Raw genomic sequence first — 19,083 nt, 5'->3', positions numbered from 1 at the left:
AAGATTCTGTAAAGAAACCTTAAGCTCACTGATGTAACACATGGAGCAAGCTGGTAACAAGTCAGTAACAAACCACAGAGAACACAAACGTGTTTTCTGAAAATACAGTTTTACTCTATGATGTTCATACAATGGGTTTTATTTTTTAAATAGGATTGAGGGAAGTTCAAACTCAAAAAGCAGACTTCTCTCAGCATTGTACACATACTGGCAGTTAAACGTGGAAAATAAAAACTAATAAGAAGTTCAATATACAACAAATGATTAAAAAAACACATCATATAATCTGGCATTCACTCATCAGAAAACTAGAAAATGATACATGTTAGAATGACGTAAATAAGACTGGAGCCCTTTTGGCATTTTCAATTATCATGCTTCACTCACATTCTTTGTTTTGCTTTAAATTGCTCAGCACCTATGAAATCAAGTTCAAAACCTAAAGAGCTATTGTATTTTTACTCCTCCTGGCTCTTCAGGAGCTGAACGGTGGCTTTGTCACTCAAACTTTAATGAAGCAGCAAACGATGAGAGACTCAGACTAATGTTGAGCTTTGAATGGGCTGAATGAGGGGAGTGTTTGTACTGTTTTCTATAAAGCACTGTACAGTCACATTATTTACATATTCAGTATATTACAGCGCGCTCCTTACTTTCAGTAGCTTGTGTGATGCGATCAATGCAGTGCTCTCTCACCTTCATGGGGAGCGCCCCTTTTCCGTCTCCCTGTGCTTCTGTTCAAAGTCTATTGCCCTTGGGTTGGTATACTTAGCTGGGAGTGGATGATACTGAGGGACGACAGGGGCCTTTGTGACGTTAGTGACTGAAGATTACAGAGAGGGAGTCTGTTCGCTAACAGACTAGAATACACATAAATGCACAGGTGGAAATGCATGGTGTACAGGTACAATGACTACATATCTTAAAGATAAGCATCGTCTCTGTCTGTGTGTGTTACAGTACTGCACCTTCTAAGATAAACCTGTTTGCAGGGAAGCTGTGGACAAGTTTGTGTTGGTAGTTCTTTGTAGGCACATGGCTGATTTCTAAGGTTGCAGGAAGAGATGAAGTGCTGCTTTAGCTGAGAGAAAATAAAAATGGCTTAACATTACAGTCCATTTCTACCTGCAACGATGTACAAGATTTACCACAGAACACAAAAAAGAATCACAACCACGAGTCTATGTTGTGTTGAATAAAGGTTATTCAGATTCTCTGGGGGCAACTACAGTACATTGATTTAGTCCACAGTCAACCCCTAAGATGTGATGCACCAAAGTATTGTGAAGATCTATGCACCTGGACTATGTGGTCCCTATTTTTAATATTTCATTCTACATGGGCCTTGGGTGAAGAAGTTGTAAGCAGCATGACCACAGCTCTATCAGATTAGTTGCTATAGCAAAAAGTGCCTTTGCCTACAAAGTTCCATTCAGTTCGGCTATTAAGCACAGGGTGCCAAGGTTAGATCTGGATAAGGCCCTGTGTGGCTTACAAGGCTGTGTTACATGGGCAGTTTGAGGCAATGTTGTGCAGCATTACTCCCAGATCTTCAGGGAATGTTACCCACCGGTTAGCTAACTATTTTACTGATGTGTAGAGGACTAACACTAATGTGAAAACCTGCATCTCCCTCATCCCAGTAAGAGGACTGGGGGATTCTGGGCTAAGGCTCTAGCTGCACCACAAAACCCAGTCTAGTTTGTTTTTTACATTCCAATAGAAAATATCCCCATTCATCAAAGCTTTTATAAATATTTTGGAAATGATTCCCATTGCCTCAGTGAACCGCTCCTAGGTTTTGGCAGACTGTTGAGCTGTCACTGGTTGGAGTCCAGCAGAGGGCAGGAGTGTGAGCGGATGTCATTGTGTTTGTGGATGGCCTGGTCCAAGTCCAGAGGCTGGCCATTGACGCTGACCTCCATACAGCCGCTGTAAGGTGCTGACACCAGTGTGGAGACCAGAGACACATCTGAGAGAAAATGGCAACAGGAAACTCTCAGACATTCAGCAGACACCTCAAAATCATCAAGCAGATCCTAGAGCCTGATTTACTAAATCAGGCTCTAAAGGTTTCTCTGTACATCAACATGCAAACTTATTTTCACCTATAAAAAACGTTACAAATTGATCTGAAACATTCCACATCTTCATTCCATATATAACTTACTAGCTAACTGCGTTCCTAGTAAATCTGATGATGACACCGTAGCTGATAATACCAAACTTTCTGTATAACTAACATTGACCCATACACATTTCAGTGTCCTCACCTGGAAGGCCTCCTATAAAGGTGGTGGACTGAGACAGGTCTATAGAAATTTCAGTGTCTTCAAGTCGTCCAGACTGGCCATCGATCAGCAGCACCGTTTGGTTGCCTGCTATTTTTACCAGTATTTGATGACTCTCTCCATCACATAAAGGAGCTGGAGCGCTGGCAATGATGACATCACCTGAAGATACCAGAAGGAACTGAAGAGACACAAAAGGTCAAAATTCAAACAGATCCCTACAACCTCAGACGGAGCTTTCTCACATCTACTCACATCTCGCCATTCGTCGGTGCCCGGATGGTAGTCGGACAGGGCGATGGAGAGAGGGACTCTGTCCTGGTGAACAAGTGCGAGCAACACTCCAATGCCAGAAGTTGGACGCAGAGTGAACTGGACAATCAGGCTCTGCGATGCTGAATCGAGGACAACAGGAAAAGAGAGAGAACAGGTCATGAACTTTATGGACAAACAAAAACACCAACTCTTGACTAAAGTGTCATCAACAATGCCAAACAAATCAAACATTGACTAACTGCTTCAGGAAGAAGCAATAAGGCAGCTCACCATAGCTGATGTTAAAGAAAGCAAAGCCAGTGCCGGGATAATATGCTCCACGATCGTCGGCGCTGAAACACTGCATATTCTCATTGGACCGGATAGTTTCTTGTATGGAGGTGTCTTCCCCTGTCAGCCAGCGCCACTCCTTCATACACCCGTCCAAACGGGGATTCACCTGTTCACATAAGTGAAACATTTAGAACACCTGTTTCTGGTACATATTACAAAAAAACTTAAGCACCCACAGACAAACACCTGATTAACGAGACCCTCTTCTCTGAAAGGAACTCCTCCCACTGTGAGGTTGAGCTCATGCACGCCCTTCTGTAGCGTAAACAGATCACCGTTCACTGCTATCTTCATTACGGCCTCCCTGTCAATCTTAATCACAAGACTCCGCCCCTGTTCCTCCACAGAGATCTGAAAAGAAAAAAAAAATACACATTCAGAGGTTTTCAGTCAATCACACAAAATGAAGCAGATCGATGTCATCTTGACAATGAACCTGACAGAAACCTCCTACCTTCCTCCACTGGCCGTCATTGACCATGGGTCCGCTGCTGGTTACCCTGCTGACTGTGCCATACTTCAGCTGCAACTCCAGTCTCCCACGGTGCATTGCCAGCACAATCCAGGAGCTGTTTAAGTGGCCTCCAGCAAAGAAGATTACCCCTTCAGGATCGTATGTGCGGAAGTCAAATTCTGCTGAAAAGCTAGGTGAGCAGTGGGGAGATGGAAAAAACAGCATTAAGTTCGTATGTGACGTGAAGGCAAGAGAGAAAATAAAGAGGAGAAACTCTTTACACGGTTACTAATGTATACATATGGAAAATGTGTGGTAATTCTCACCCCGTGTGAATCCTCCTGCGGAAACGCAACCTCACCACTGGCACACCGCTGAACATGCGACCCAGGTAGAGAAATTGAGAGTTCCTCTTCAGTGATGGCGACATACATGGAGTTATACGCTGAGGAAGAACAAATGCCATGTCAAGTTAGTATATTAGAATTCAGATTTTAAAATATTCCATTTTTTTAACCTGTGTTATACAATCCTGCAAGCTACATTTCTATCTTTTGTCAGTTTTTTTTATTTTGCAGCAACACCAGAAGTTGAAATGAGATAAGAAAAACCTTTAATAGTCCCACAGCGGCGAAATTACTTCACACAACAGCAAGTACAGGGCAGAGGAATACAGCAGCATAATCAAAATAATCAATCAAAATCAATGTAGTGGGAGGTAGTTAGTAGGTCTGATTGTACAGTCTATCTACGATATCTCTCCTTCACACAGTGAGGGTGGATCAGTCTGTCACTAAAGCTGCTCTCCAGAGCAGACAGTGAGTCCTCCAGTGGGTGAGAGTCCTGGTCCATGATTAATGTGAGTTTAGCCAGGACCCTCCTCTCACCCACCTCCTGCACCGTGTCCAGAGTGCAGCCCAGGACAGAGCTGGACTTCTTGATGACCCTGTCCAGCCTATTCCTGTAATCACTGTGATGCTGCTGCTCCAGCAGGCCACACGTACAGGATAGCTGATGCCACCACAGAGTCATAGAAGGTCTTCAGGAGTGCCCCCCTCACTCCAAAAGACTCATGTAAGTAAATGCATTTGTTTTATGCATCCAGTGCAGTTTATTGTTCAGATGCACACCCAGGTATATAGAGGAGTCCACTCTCTTAATGTCCCATTAAATTAAAAGGTATATTAATAGAATAGAGAATGTATTTCACCTTACAGCTCCTTAGGTCCGGTCCCAGCTTCATGCCATGACGACCATCACAGAAGCAGCGGAAACTCCCCGGAGTGTTCAGGCACTCCTCTGCACACACACCCGACTCACACTCATCCACATCTAGCAGGTGACATAACAGGTTGAGGAAATTCATTAGAGGGAGAAATGAAAGTTCACAGAATCAGTCAAAAACATAAACATTAGGGAAGATTTCTTCCACAAGCATGTACATGTGACTTCCTTCCTGCTAACAAATTGGGGAATGCAAACAACACTTGAATCGAGTAGTCTTTGACGTTGAAAGCGTGGTCTCCCAAAGATCCATATACGCTATAACCCTACATGGAAATGAAGAAGCTGGGAAAATTAAATATTAAATCTCTGAGGCTTCACAGAGGTTATAAAAAGTCTGGGTTCCTGTTTTTTTAGTCTGGATGATTAAAAAGGCAAACAAGTCATTCATGACTTTGATTTACAGCCTGCCAGTAGATCTGATGTTACGCTTATCTTAATAAATAACAAAGTTACATTTTTTGGCTTTAGTATAGGAAATACTTTTATTCCTCGTGTTTTGTTAGTTGTTTTTAATGGATGGATATTGGGAAGAATATAACTTGCTTGACATAAAATTCCTTTAAGCTCAAAGCCTATTATTAGCCTACTATTATTATTATTATAATACAGATGGCTGTTGCTGTGCCTTGAAAAAACCTCTGAAGCCTTTGATCGAAATTTAAAGGAACAGATCCTCTGGCAGCACAATTATGTTCAAACAAAGGCTCAATGTGTGTATTTTACTTATCTGTTCTATCTAGAACACGCTTTGGAAAATCTTAGATGGCGACCTATTACCTACTTTTACAGACATTTTCTCTAAAGGTCTTCACATTCCTTTCCTAACCCCATAACACAGCTGCATCACGTCCTGCTGAGACTGAAGCTGTTTCTCACTAAAGTTTCATGAATTTCTGTGTGTTTGTGTGTCTGTTTAATTTGTCCACCTATACACACGTACCAACACAAGTGCTTGTTTCATTGTCGTAGACGTAGCCGGCATCACACAAGCAGTCATAGCTTCCCTCCTTATTTTCGCAGACTGCTGTTCCACACACACTTGGGTCATCACACTCATTTACATCTGAAAAGACCAGAAAAAGAAGAGGAAAAACTATTTTGACAGGTCCAAGTGTTGATGATAATTCAAAAATACAAAGATTGGAAAAAGGTGATGTCAAGATGCAGTTTCTTCATTTGCTAATTAGTTTGAGAAATCTTACATACTAAAAGTAAAATTCTTCAGTCAAGTCAAGTGGAAATTTTTGGACATTTATACTTACTGACAGACATTTTAACTTAAATCATCTCATATTTTCATGAAAGCTAATTTGACCCAACTCCAATGGTTGATAATGTGCATGGTCTGTTGCCTATTTACCATTGCACATGTGGCGTCCTACCAACATGTAGCCTTGGTGACACGAGCAGCGGTAACTGCCCATGGTGTTGTTGCACTCATGGTCGCACCCTCCGTTTCTGGTGCTGCACTCGTCAACATCTGCAATTAGGAAGGTAGTGTGATTGATGAGAAGGCTGGTAAATCATCATCATGGGCTATGGGGCAGCATTGCATCATTTGGCTTTTGTTGGGAAAATCATGTATTGTATGTATTTTGATTTATTAGTTGTGCTTCATCTTAAAGTAGGAGAACAGCAGGATGGTTTTTAAATAACATATTAAAATATTATATATGGTTATTAGTTAACCAACTTACAAATAAATGAGATTTCATTTTACTGTAGCTGCGTGTTTAGGAGAAGTGCTGTTGTCAAGTGGAAAAGGCTCAACTTGAATCAAAATGAATCTGTTTTGGTTTCCTCTTACAGTAAGGTGGCAGGATGAGTCATAGTGGAAATGTGTGGAAAGGTGGCGGTGCCATAATTCAGAAATTATTACTTTTCCTCTACTTCACAGCCTGTGTATGAATTATGTGCACTTTCCATCCTGCTTTTTTAATAAATATTTGTTAAAAGTGGAATCCCAGCTCTAAAGTTCAATTCTTCAAATACGAGGCTTTTGTTAATGTCTCCATTCAGTAACAAGCCTTCACACACAAATCCCTGTGTTGGACTCTGTGACCTGAGTTGCTGTACAAGCAGTGCAGAATGACCTAACACGATATTTACACATTATTAATAACTGTAGCACAGCAGTTACAGGATACTGGATATAGACACAGTACATGCAACTGTGTCAACTGCAAGATAAAGCTAAAAGGGGAATTATAATAACAGAGTATACAAAGTCAGATATATTCCTCAACAACAACAGTGAGAAACAGTAGGTTAACAAATAAATGACTAGAAAACACTCTGGACAGTCTAAAAGTTTGCTTTCAAAAACAAGGTCACACCAGTGACAACTACCCATGACACTGAATGACAGTGCAAGGACGCTGTGCATCTTTAGCATTTTCTCAAACTATGCAAAGTGGTGAGAGTACCTTTCTCACATCTGGCTCCTGTCCAACCTGTGAAACAGTGACAGAGGAAGTCGCCCTTCTTGTCCTCGCAGCGCACTGTACCTCTCTCGTTACAGGGAGAAGAGGAGCACTGGTCTGGAATATCTTCAGGTGTGGGGGAAAAAGGCATATGGACACAGACAAAAATCCCTTTAAGACTGAATCTGTAAAAACCAAATGCATTCACTGAGTGTAACCATAGACAGTGATACCACACAGAGGAAGGGCACCTTCTATGTCCTGCATATCACTTCAATATAAATAGCCTAATGCTGGCTAAGCCCTCCTGATGGAGATGCCCTAATTCTGGCCTTCCCAGCACACCTATGCTCTTCTTTGATCACAAGGCACAAATCTTAAACTATACTATATATTTTTGACTACTAATTTACATTGATCTTGTGTATGTAAGTGCAAGTAATTTTTTTCTCCCTGTACAGTTTTATTTTCTTAGCAGTGAAGTTTGAGTGCATGACATGTCTGGGCATGTTCACAGACAGAGAGGACAATCTTAGGAGAACAGGGGGAGCAAACGAGAGGGATCAGAAACAGTGTAAATATGTGAATTTACTGTAGATCACCAAGTGCATAAAGAAGACCTTCTAAACTTCACACAAATGCATGGCTTCCAGAGAAGGGTTTCACGCAGGATTCATTATCATTCTGAGAGATAAGGTCAAAACAACTGTCATCTCAGAGGGAAATATAACATATCTGTATCAGTATCAGAACATACTTGTTAATACTGCATTAATAATCCCTATGCTAACAAGTGGAGTCTTTAAATAAATCTGTCAAACTAGACCAGGATACAGTCATATCTTACATTCCTTAAGAAGCTAAACTTTTAATTGATAAAGTTTAACATAGATAGGTTCTGCAGAGTGTTAAATTTACAAACTGCAGACTAAGACCAAGAAGGAGCACTGCTGTAAAATTAGCTTCTGATATGACATAGAAATATTACATTATTAATATTTGTGTTGATACACTATTTGCATAAAGCAAACTAGGAAGCCTTCGTCTGCTTCAATATTGGTACTCCACCCGTCTATAGACTGTCCTGATAGAGGAGACACATGAGCAAAGGTTGGCAGTGACAAAGAGACAGATGCAGCAAAAAAGGGAGCAGGATGGTGTGCTGACAAAAAAATGCTGTATCTTTAAGTGCCGTGATGCTGCAGCTGAGTCATGGACAGCCCACAGCCAATAGCCGGGTTAATCCAGGTCTCCTGGATCTTGATGCAGCAGAAATCCTGCACTCTGTTCACGTCAGACCTTTTCATCCACGTCATTGCTTCAGTAGGGCAGCTCACGAGGAGGCTGGTGCAGTCACCCAGACAGTGAGTGAGGCAGTATGTGACGACTAAAGGGGTGTGTTACTCATTCACCAATCTGCAGCATCACTGTAGCAAAGTGCTGCAATGTTACTAAATCTATACCTGGCTTCACGCAAATACGACATTGTGAAACTAAGATTGTTTCAATGTTTTAAAAAAATTTAGTCTTGTTTCAAAATATTCACCAGTTTTTCATTTTTTACTGGGAGAGAGTGAATACCTGAGTAAGTGCTGTACAGCAATCTTACTGCAGTGCAGTCCAAGCACACATTACAACTAGGTGCCTGTCTGTGTATGCAGTAAATCTGAGAGCACAAAAAAAAACTATGAGTCGTGAGCAAGATGAGAAAAAGATAGTTTGTCCAGAGTCCTGGCATCAAGTCCAAACTTGTAGTCAGTAAACAGATAAGCAAGATAAAACTTACTGTGGACACACGTGACCAAATCCTGTTTTTTCTTTTCTGAGTCTCCAAACTTGTTCACACAGGCTAGACAGAAACAAAGTGAGATTAAAACAGCGAGTCAAGAGTTCAGAAGAAGGATGTTGTCAGAACAACTTACCTAAATACTTTGGATAGAAGTAGTCCTACACGAGCAAGCAATGGAAAAGGGATAAAGTTAAGTAGTTGTACAAACAAGTAGTGTGGCTCAATAAAAAAAACACAAATTAATAGATGGGTTTCCAGTAATACATAATTAAGCCTTTGCATTAGTTTTATACCTAATCTCCCTGCTCACACCCAAGGCAGTGAAAAGTGGCTCATAAACCAGCTTTAACTTGTGTATAAGCAGATAGACATTGCATTATGATTACTGTAATGGGTGTGGCCCTTTTCCGGGAGAAATCCCTGCATTCCCCATAGTTGCAGCATCCCTGCAGCCTCCCACCTGCAGTATTCCTGCACAAGTAGGTCAAACCTTCCAGATTTGCACCACTGGTTGCACACATGCTTCACAGATCTTGTGCTGCAGTAGGAGCCTGATGCAGAAGATGTATCTTGCAATATTCATTGATTAAACAAAGATTTGCTGCAGCCAGAAATGCGTTTCACACCTTATTTTTTAAGGTCATTTAGGATGGAGCAGGTCTCAGGCTGCAATGACATGTATAATATTTGCTTGTGACAACTTCTGGCTGTTTCTCTTTAACTGATAAGCATGAGAAACAGCCTCTCCACTGTTCCTCTGCAGAATCAGGGAGCTGCAGCAGCAGAAAACGCAGAGTCAGAGACGGGCACTTTCTGAACGAATAATGCAGCTAAGGATGAGGCTGCAGCTTGGCTATGACATGGTAGAAGACTACAGCCACCGACAGGACGGTGGTTCTGCTGCTGATGTTAACTTGACTAAAAGAAACATCACAGGACTTGACCTTTTCCTCTGAACCTAATTTTACTTTGCCTTAATCCTCCTTTCGTCGGCTTCCAAATCTCTCCACTTGGCTAGTCTCAGGAGTAATCTGACTCGTCAATTGCTGCGGTGACACGATTAAAACTTAAGGAATAATATCAATCATTCAAAAACTCAAGATAATGCAAAGCAAAGTTGCAGAATACTCCTTTCATGTACAAAGGTTTATTTTAATATCTGAGATTTAGGTTTTCATGGTTGAAAAACAAAAACAGTGTGAGGATAAACCTGTGACTAATAATTGACAGGTTGACATTTAAAAGGGATTTGGGCACCACACTCCAACCTACACTGACACAATCACACTTGCAAAGCACTGCACACATGACTGTTAATAGACTTAGGAGTCTACATTCCCAGCCAATGATACAATACATACAGAGCCCAAGAGCAGCGATACAGGACACATGTTCATATCTTTACAAATTGTTTAGACACTTACCCAATCAATAGGCTTTGCCACGGATTGAAATAACTAATGTTATTATAATGCATCCTTACAAGATGAAACGTAACTAACAGCAGAAATCCCTGTGAATCCTACACAACCCTACAGCAAGCACGTGCACGTTAAGTCTATTTCCCTGTAAGGGAGTGATGATTGCAGCATCTTCGCTGAAACGGCATCTCATAAAGCGAGCTTAGTCACAGTGGCTCATCATCTGTCACAGAAACATGCGAGCAGAGACGAAAGCGTGCCGGATCTCCGGTAGGAATATAATGTGCAGCGCTGTCAGCGCTTACCGCAGCAGGTTACGGTCACCGACTTGCTGTCAATATCACCGATCAACTCGGCGGCCTGCGAGACGCGCAACCGGCTAACGTCGTTGATGTTACACTCCGGTACCGTGAGTCCAGCGGGGGAACAAGGAGCCAAACTGGGCTTCGGGTGGTGCACTGGGACTGTACTCACCGTCTCCGGGTCGTTTTCAAACACTTCTCTCGCTTCCTCTTTGCTGCACCGCTCCTCCACGCACTCCCTCTCCAAGTGCCCTTGCTTCGTCTCCTCGAAAACTTGATTAGCTCGCCTCTGTCTGCTCAGAAACTGATTCGCCTCCTCAGCAGACAAGGAAACTTAAACAAGTGCACACCCGGTTAGCCCGGTTAACGGTGCGTTCACACACACACACACACACACACACACACACACACACACACACACACACACACACACATAAGCAAAACAACTTTGGGTATTAAGCAATATTTTGGCTCCAACAAAAAACACCTCAGAAATGATTGCGAAACGTTAACCGTTAAAACGCCGTTAATAACGTGTCTCATGTGTGTCAAGGAAAGGCTAGCTAGCCGCCTAGCATGTCACTGTTTACTTACTGCTGTCGGACCAGCGGACAAGCAGCAGGATTAGAAGCGCTGCCGATGAGAGGGACCTTGTCGGGGTCAGCCGCATTGTTCCACCTCTGCGCTTGCACCAGCTTTAACGTGGAAACTTTCTCCCGTCCTGTAGTCTCCGAACCCACCTCTGCGCCTCTCGGCGTCCCGGAGTCGAGGCTAATGTCGGGGTTTAGTGCGAATCGCTGCAGGTATTATTCAGGTAGCCCCGACCGTTGGTGCGACCGTTAACGTCTTTTGATGCTGTTAAATCACTGCGCGCTAAACTTGTGTCTCCCGCATGCCGTTTATAAACGACAAATTAGGCCAACGTCTCCTGTTCTCCGAGCTTTAACTGGCCCCCCATTGCGGCGTGTACTTTGTTTTTATAACCCGCTCTCCGTGCGGCTCCCCCTCTGCTCGGACTCGGTCCCCGGTCTGCGGAGAAACACTGGCCGCCCGCGTCGCTTTGGGAGGGGGCGTGGCTCAGTGAAGAGCAGGCAGGAGTGAGAGAGTGACGACGACGACCCCGCCCCCTACAGCCGCACTGACCCCGCCCCCCAAAGCTGGAATGACACCCCTAACAATAAAGAGTGAAGGAAATGTGGTGGGAAATGTGTTTATTATACTTATTTTATATACTCATTATAATGTTTGTATTATGATTTATATAAATTATCATGTGGCTCTTTCTTCTGTTTTCAGAAGACTAAAGGCCATTTCACAGGTAAAACCAAACCATCAGGGACACCAGTTTAAGAAAACAGATGTTTTGGATAAGAAAAAGTTTCAAGGAGGTCAAGCTTTTTTTTGGGTGTAGTCATGTATTTGGTCTATCAGTTTGGTGTTCCCAGAATGGGAAATGTGACTAGAACTTATTTGTTTGACTTGCGTGTCTATCTTTGTATTCAGTGTGTCTCATGTCTCATGTTGAGTAATCATACAGTAGAAATTTTTGTGACAAAAATGGAAGAATCTTGCCACTACCTCCTACGTATGCTATCTTTAGAATATCTTGTTAAAGGAAAGCAAGTCCTAACTATATGTTTATGTTGTGAAAGTAGAGTAATGGCAGAGTTATTGAATTGGGTTCATGTAGACTGTAGAGATGTACCTAATAAATTGGCTGAAGGGTTAATTTTAGTTGTCTCTAAACAACCTATGACCTGCAGATTCATCATTGTCACAGAAGAATAAATGGACTTGTTTCAGATTATGAGGTCATGATAACCTCTTACATTAAGACCCAAGTTTCTAGTATGTCTGTTCTGATTTCAGTTTCACATTCCAAGAAATGAAACATAACGAAACACTTACGTATGTTTTATTTCTTGTTTTTTTTTGCTAGCAGAGTCGTCACTTCACCCTCTCCAATTCAAGCTCCCAGATGAACAGTAGCTCATGAGGTCTCCTCCTTCCTCATGTCCACTATCATCTCTTTCATCTTGTCTGTGTTGAGGTTGAGTTTGTTCACACCACACCATGTCACCAGACAGGCCACCTCCCTCCTATAGGCTTCTTCACCTCCCCCAGCTATCCTTTCTATCACTGCAGTATCATCAGCGAATTTCAGGATTCTGTAGCAGTCAACGCAGTGAAACGCAGTGTGTGTGTGTAGAGGATGGGGCTGAGGACACACCCCTGTGGGGTTTAATAAATATGAAATTAATCAATCATTCAAAATGAACAAACTTAAAAGTTTAAACAACTCAGTTGAAAGTTTAATCTCAGTTGTGAGCGTTGTGGGTCAATCAATTAAGGCCTATTTCTTCTTATTATTTTGTATAACATATGAAATATTACCTATACACTGTCAAGAAAAAGTTTGTATAGCCCTCAAATCCCTCATTATCTGCAACAATATAATCAGATGTTAAATTATGTAACCCTTCAAAGTTTACTGAATAGTCAGTACTAAATAAAGTGAAATCATTATACTGTACATGTTTTTCTGTGGCCTTGTTGAAATAACCGACTATTGAAAATCAACAGTTGATTTACAGAAATTTATTCAAACCCAGATAAAACAAATGGTACTGAACAAAGTACATTTAAGTTATATATTAAAGATGGTTTGCTTTATTTACACAAGGTAAATTCTGAACACAGAACAATGAAGATAAAGACATACAGTATAAAGAATATGGTTGAAGATAGTTTTGCAAGGCCAGATTCATTCAGCAATAAAGTGTTTCCCGAAACGTTTTATGAAGGCAGAACTCCATGAAGGGATATCTGAATCAAAGGCCTGGAGTCTCCACTCTCTCTGTGGGTTCAACCACCACAACTAACCACTAAATACCTTTAGCCACTTGTTCCTTGACATCTCTACTATAATTAGTACCGTTTCCACTGCTAGGAAAAATCAGTCTCAGTCTGGGCAACAGTGACCCTTTCTACAAACATCACCATCCTTGTTGCTAAGCTTAGCCTTTTCTAAAGATCCTTGGGTCTTAAAATTTGTATTTCTTTGCAACTATGCATTGTTCCAGCAGTCCTACTGTTATTTATTTATTTCCAACAATCATCTGTTTTACCAGCTTTTGCTGAACCTTGGGAACATTTATAAAATGCACAAAGAATAAAAATAAAGTAAACACAATGCTTTCAGGAGAAAAACAATAATACTGTCTTAAAATGCTTTAATCCTTTAAAGAAAGTCGACAAAAATGACTATAATTGTTTATCTCTCATCTTCTCATCTCATTTCCCCACTCGTCCCTCCCTTGCCTCTCTGCCCTGCCCCTGTGAGATGTTTCCTAATGCGAGCGAGTCACTATGTGATGCTGGTGCTAATTAAGGTCACTTTCAGGGGTCGGGGAGAAAGGCGGACAGGAATGGGACGTAATACTGTTGTGTTTGCCAAGAGCCTCGTCGAAGTCCAACTGCTGGCCGTTGACAGTGATGTCCATGCATCCGTGGTAATACGCTGACATGGGGGTGGCAGATAAAGGGACATTATCTGGAAAGCACGATGGGAACAGTCAGTAACGATGAAGAAAGATGGTGGTAAAAATGGTTATTTGATCATTTATAATATTATTTTATATTTGGTATTAGTTATCCACAACTTATCCACAACTTGTCTATCCAACAACTTGTTTCTGTATTTGTGTTTTGACAAACCTGGTATTCCACCAACATACGTCCTGACAGGGTTCAGCATGCTGGAGTTGAGGCGCCTCAGTGAGTCCTGCAGGACTCCAGATTTAACGTAGCTGACGTTTGACGACTCGGCTGAAATCTGGATTTCGCTTGGAGTCACGTTCAGCAGCAGGGTCATCCGCTCAGGGTAACACAGCAGCAGAGAGTCCAGCCTCGCCACGGAGACGCCGTCTATGAACACTTGTAAGTTCTGGAACATGTTGGGAGAAGTTTAAACCTTCGTCCGTGCCGCATGTGTGAAGGCACGTAGGCAAGTGCTAATTAACTCACAGCTTCATCTTCTCCCTTTGCTACCACAGCGAGCGTCAGGGGGACCGTGTTGTCATAGACCAGAGCGAAGAGGACACCTGTGCTGGTGGATGGACGTATGCTCATCTTTAGTTCTACACTCCAGCTCCCAGAAGCATCTGAAATACACATGGACATACAATGACTTCACCTGCCAGGTTTGAAGATTAGATCAAACTAACCACAGCCCTGATATGTTGTGTGATCTGTCTACAGTACAGCCCCAGCTGTTTCCTCGCACACAGAACCAGCCAGAATTAAAGTATAACTTACTCACTGTAGTCAATGCTGAAGTGTGCCAGTCCTGCCCCAGAGAAGAAAGATCCTGGTTCCACGTTCACAAAGCAATGTTTACTCTTCTTCTCCTGAATGACCTCCTTGACTCCGGACGCTCCCTGGTTCATCAAGTTCCAGCCTCGGATGCAGCCGTCAAGGCGGGGGTTGATCTGGCAAATGAATGCGAACATGCGATTTAAAAAATAGATTTAAAATAGATTTTTAGCCCTTAGCCTATGAGTCCATACACTTATCTACGTTTAACCCACTAACTGGCTTACAGGTTTGATGATGATGTCCGTGCGGTTGGGCAGACCAGCGATGTAGACCTTGGTCTCCAGCATGCCGTTAGTTGGTGTAAATAGGCTCTCAGGGCTGTTGATGCTCATCACAGCCTCTTTGCTAATCTTCACACTGATGCTGCTCTCCAGTTCGTCCACAGACACCTGCAGGTTACACAATATGAGCTCACCACAGCCCAACCCAGCAACCCGTGTGACAACCAGCACTTCGGGCATTTCTTACCACATGCCACTGTCCGTCGTTGATGGCTTTTCCTCCACTAGTGACCTTGAAGCTGTGCTGGTTTTTGAACTGGACCTCGATGCGACCGCCCCTCAGCCCCAACATGAACCACGAGTCCTGAGAGGACTCAGCATACAAGATAACTCCCTCTGGATCAAACGTTCGGAAGTCAAACTCTGCTGCGAATCTGCAAATGACAGACAAATTGTATGAGGAGCACTGCTGCAGCCTTAGGATACGTACAGGAAGCGTGCGTGTTGTGGCAGCGTCTTACTTTGTGTTCTCTGGCAGACGGAAGCGCAGAAAGATGACAGGCAGACCTACAAACTGCTCGCCCAGGTAAAGCATCTCGGAGTGTTTGTGGTTGTACAGCTTCACGCACACAGGGATCTTTTCACAGCGTCGCCCCTTCTCTGCTAAGCGAAGGCCCAGGCGGCCGTCACAGAGGCACTTGTAGCTGCCCACGGTGTTAACACAGGTGCCGTCGCACACATTCTGCTCGCACTCATCCACATCTGCACAAACAACATAAAGAACCAATTACACACACACAAAAAACTTTCTAATGCAAGGAATACACTGTAAATATAAATGTGTGCTGGACTTTTAGCATCCCAAACTCTAGTATCACGCTGCTTGTGATAAATTAAGACTCTCACCACTGCAGGTCCTGGAAGTGAAGTTATATTTAAATCCCAGGGGACAATGGCACTCAAACATGCCCGGCATGTTTACACATTTAGCCGGATGCCCACAGGTCGAGGGATACAACTGGCACTCATCCACATCTGGAAAACAATACATTAAAATAGAGAGCGGTGAAATAGTCTTATGAGATTTTGTACTCAAGACTAATTAATGGCAACTATAGAGATGTTAAGTGTCTTACACAGCAATATCATTCTCCTAGTTGTGAATATTGGCAGATGTTCTATATCACGATATTGTGAAACTATAGAAAATACTAGGATAATATTTTTATTTACTTACTTTACAAGTGCATCTTATTTTTGAACTAATTTGAAATCATTTTCACAGTCTGTCCATTAAAAGAGCTGCTTCGCCAAACTGAACTCTGTTCATGTTTGTGAAGACCTTGTACTCAATGAGCCTTCAACACGCTCCCAGGCAAACATTTACTGAGCTACTCACAGCAAATACAGCAAAAATAAAACAGGACAACAAGCACCTAAAAGCTGCAAATGTGTTTTAAAGGGCAGTATCTAAAGGCAGGCAACAGGGCAAACGTGTGTGGAAGACAGACCCTCTTCAGATGCTGACAGCTTTTCACTTTCTCTCTTACGTAATAAGTCATCTCAGGTCAGTTAGAAATAACAACCGGCACTGACCCAGAGGATGACAGCTGTGCCTAGTGTTATGCAGTCCATATGAATAAATACAAAGACGCATAGACAATGACGATATGTTTTTTCAGCTGCCTAATACGTTCAACACAGCGCTGTGTTTGACATGAGCCATTTGAATTCTACATTGAACTTCAAGTTGCACACGTGACTCACCCACGCAGTGAATTTTGTCAATGAGGTAGAAACCTTCTTCACACATGCAGTGAAAACTGCCAGGGACGTTGGAGCATTTCTGGTTACATCCTCCCGGGAAGTCAGGGTCTGAGCACTCGTCGATGTCTGTGCAGTCAACACATCACACGGCAACAAGCGTCAGCAGCCAACATCTTCATCCAAAATGTACTGAATTAACACCATTGCTTATTTCCTATGTATAAACTGCTCTGAACAATCGGGTCCTGACCCACCGACTTGGCAGTGCGGCCCCTTCCATCCGGGTTTGCACACACACGTGAAGGAGGCCTGGCCGTCCACGCAGCGCTCCGTGCCCTCCTTGTAGCACGGGAACGGGGAGCACTGGTTACTGATCTCTGCCCAAAACAAGCACATGGGAAAGACATCAGAAGGAGCTCCACATGCGGAGGCAAAGACTGCGAAGGGTTCAGGTCCCACCATTCACGCAGGAGCGAAGGTCCGACAGGATGGGAGAGTTCTGATTGTTGATGCCGACGCGGTGTGAACCCAGACACGCTGCAACAAGGATCGATGTCAGACCACCAAGAAGACGGACAAAATGAATGCACAACATGTTGAAAGAAACACAGCTAAAACACTCACCGACGTATTTGGGGTAAAAGTATTCCTGTGAAAAAACAACAGCAGGTTATAATTCCTCTCCAGTTCTCTCTTCCTTTGCATCCCCCATCCTCTAATTTCTCATCCTTCATCATTCTAAAGCCTCAGGGCCGCTGATTTTACCGTCTCCGGGTGGTTCTCAAAGATCTCCCTGGCCTCCTCCTTGTTGCACAGCTCCTCGATGCACTCCCTCTCCAGGTTCCCCTTCTTGCTCTCCTCGAACAGAGAGTTCGCTCTCCTGTGTCTGCGCAGGAACTGGGACGCTGCGCTCTGGCTCAGGACTGGGACACACATGCAACTACATTATTTCAATGTCGCAGCTCGCAACAGTTTTGCATGTGATGTGATGCTCTTATACTTTATTGAACAGTGATTCATTCAACAGTCTACGGCAACGCATGATTGATAGGAATTCCTGTAGGAATTCTAATTTCCCCATGACAGATGCCTGGCGTCGGTGGCCTGCACGGACTGAATTGGCTTAAAAATGATGTCATTGCGAAACCGCAATTTCCCAGAAACGACCCCTGGTTGTTGAAACAAGCAGTTTTTGCTGTCCAAGCATTGTTTCATCAAACAGAAAGGAGTCATGACCCACGCACTCTACGCTCCCCGTCAAAAAGAGCCACATACAGCACAAAACCAGCTCGCTCTCAAACTGCGGCGCGGATGATAAACAGATTCCTAAGCTGCTCCGTGCAGTACAGTTAGAAACGTAAACCACAAAACCAAACACTTACATCCATAAGCACCGGCGAGCGTCACAAGAAATACGAGACAAGTCAAAGAGTCCCCAAGTGCTCGTTTCCTTCTCCACATAGTCGAGCCGGTCCTGCCGCTAGGCCACGGTTTGGCTCTGGGCGAAAGGCGGGCTGCGCGCGGGTCCGTGACAGGAAAACCCCGATTCTTCCCGAAAGTGTTTTCGTAAAGAGAGAGAGAGAGAGAGAGAGAGGGAGAGAGAGAGAGAGAGAGAGAGAGAGCGTGCAGCTGCCAGCAAAGACAGTCGCGCGCAGCTACAACTAGCGAGCGCCGTCGCGCGCGCCACGCCGCTATTGTTCGCTCCGCGCGCGCAGTTCGCTGCTGGTCAGCGGAGTTCATGCAGAAGATTGGTTTTATTAAACACAATAGGCAACAGGAGGCCCGGGGCGCAGAGGATTCCTCTCCTTCACACATGAGGGCCCATTAAGAACTTCAACAGACTGTCAGCAAGTTGAAAACAACTGCAGCCATTACAAGCTCGTATCAAACATAACTTACCCACGTATTAGAATTAATCTGAGCTTAAACTGAAGGCCCAAACAGTTGTGCTCATTGCATTTGTCTTCATTAGGCATTTATTTGTAATTATTTAGTGCCATATAAGTGAGCTTTGTGGACTGTATCAATAAATAGCTACCAGTCACGTCACAGATGATGTTTCCGTTGAAAGGTGGCCGCTTGGGTCCATAAGGACAGTTGGTTCATGTTATTTACCTTCTCTGATAAGAAATAAATTATTTT

General features: G+C 43.3%; 2 protein-coding genes across 2 annotated transcripts; both read right to left on the bottom strand.

Moving 5' to 3' along the window:
• Nucleotides 1-90: 90 nt before the first annotated feature.
• On the bottom strand, nt 91-11,592 carry gas6 (growth arrest-specific 6). The gene is made up of 15 exons (XM_029144184.3): nt 11,171-11,592; nt 10,749-10,909; nt 8,987-9,011; nt 8,851-8,913; nt 7,068-7,190; nt 6,002-6,121; nt 5,582-5,704; nt 4,565-4,686; nt 3,681-3,799; nt 3,355-3,544; nt 3,087-3,251; nt 2,838-3,006; nt 2,547-2,686; nt 2,274-2,472; nt 91-1,972 (listed from the first exon to the last, which is right to left on the bottom strand). Exons 1-15 carry the CDS (start codon nt 11,244-11,246, stop codon nt 1,821-1,823), a joined length of 1,947 nt encoding a protein of 648 aa, XP_029000017.1. The 5' UTR covers nt 11,247-11,592; the 3' UTR covers nt 91-1,820.
• A 1,566-nt stretch (nt 11,593-13,158) lies between these two features.
• On the bottom strand, nt 13,159-18,521 carry pros1 (protein S). Its single transcript, XM_029144183.3, has 14 exons — nt 18,324-18,521; nt 17,707-17,864; nt 17,566-17,590; nt 17,401-17,478; nt 17,196-17,318; nt 16,942-17,067; nt 16,081-16,209; nt 15,696-15,936; nt 15,422-15,608; nt 15,178-15,342; nt 14,898-15,066; nt 14,603-14,739; nt 14,294-14,522; nt 13,159-14,129 (listed from the first exon to the last, which is right to left on the bottom strand). Exons 1-14 carry the CDS (start codon nt 18,400-18,402, stop codon nt 13,960-13,962), a joined length of 2,016 nt encoding a protein of 671 aa, XP_029000016.1. The 5' UTR covers nt 18,403-18,521; the 3' UTR covers nt 13,159-13,959.
• Nucleotides 18,522-19,083: the final 562 nt, after the last annotated feature.

The sequence above is a fragment of the Betta splendens genome, chromosome 3, assembly GCF_900634795.4.
Source record: "Betta splendens chromosome 3, fBetSpl5.4, whole genome shotgun sequence".
Lineage (NCBI taxonomy): Eukaryota > Metazoa > Chordata > Actinopteri > Anabantiformes > Osphronemidae > Betta > Betta splendens.
Note: the sequence above shows the minus strand (reverse complement) of the source record. Positions and strands in the feature narration are given on the sequence as shown.

Excerpts from the sequence above, each read along its gene's own strand:
- gas6 (XM_029144184.3), bottom strand. The coding sequence starts at position 11,246 with ATGCGGCTGACCCCGACAAGGTCCCTCTCATCGGCAGCGCTTCTAATC. Across the intron at positions 9,012-10,748 it reads TTGAAAACGACCCGGAGACG|GACTACTTCTATCCAAAGTA; the intron begins GTGAGTACAGTC and ends TTGCTCGTGTAG. Across the intron at positions 2,687-2,837 it reads TTTCTTTAACATCAGCTATG|CATCGCAGAGCCTGATTGTC; the intron begins GTGAGCTGCCTT and ends TCCTCGATTCAG.
- pros1 (XM_029144183.3), bottom strand. The coding sequence starts at position 18,402 with ATGTGGAGAAGGAAACGAGCACTTGGGGACTCTTTGACTTGTCTCGTA. Across the intron at positions 17,865-18,323 it reads GCTCGCCGGTGCTTATGGAT|TCCTGAGCCAGAGCGCAGCG; the intron begins GTAAGTGTTTGG and ends TGTGTGTCCCAG. Across the intron at positions 15,343-15,421 it reads ACGACGGACAGTGGCATGTG|GTGTCTGTGGACGAACTGGA; the intron begins GTAAGAAATGCC and ends TGTAACCTGCAG.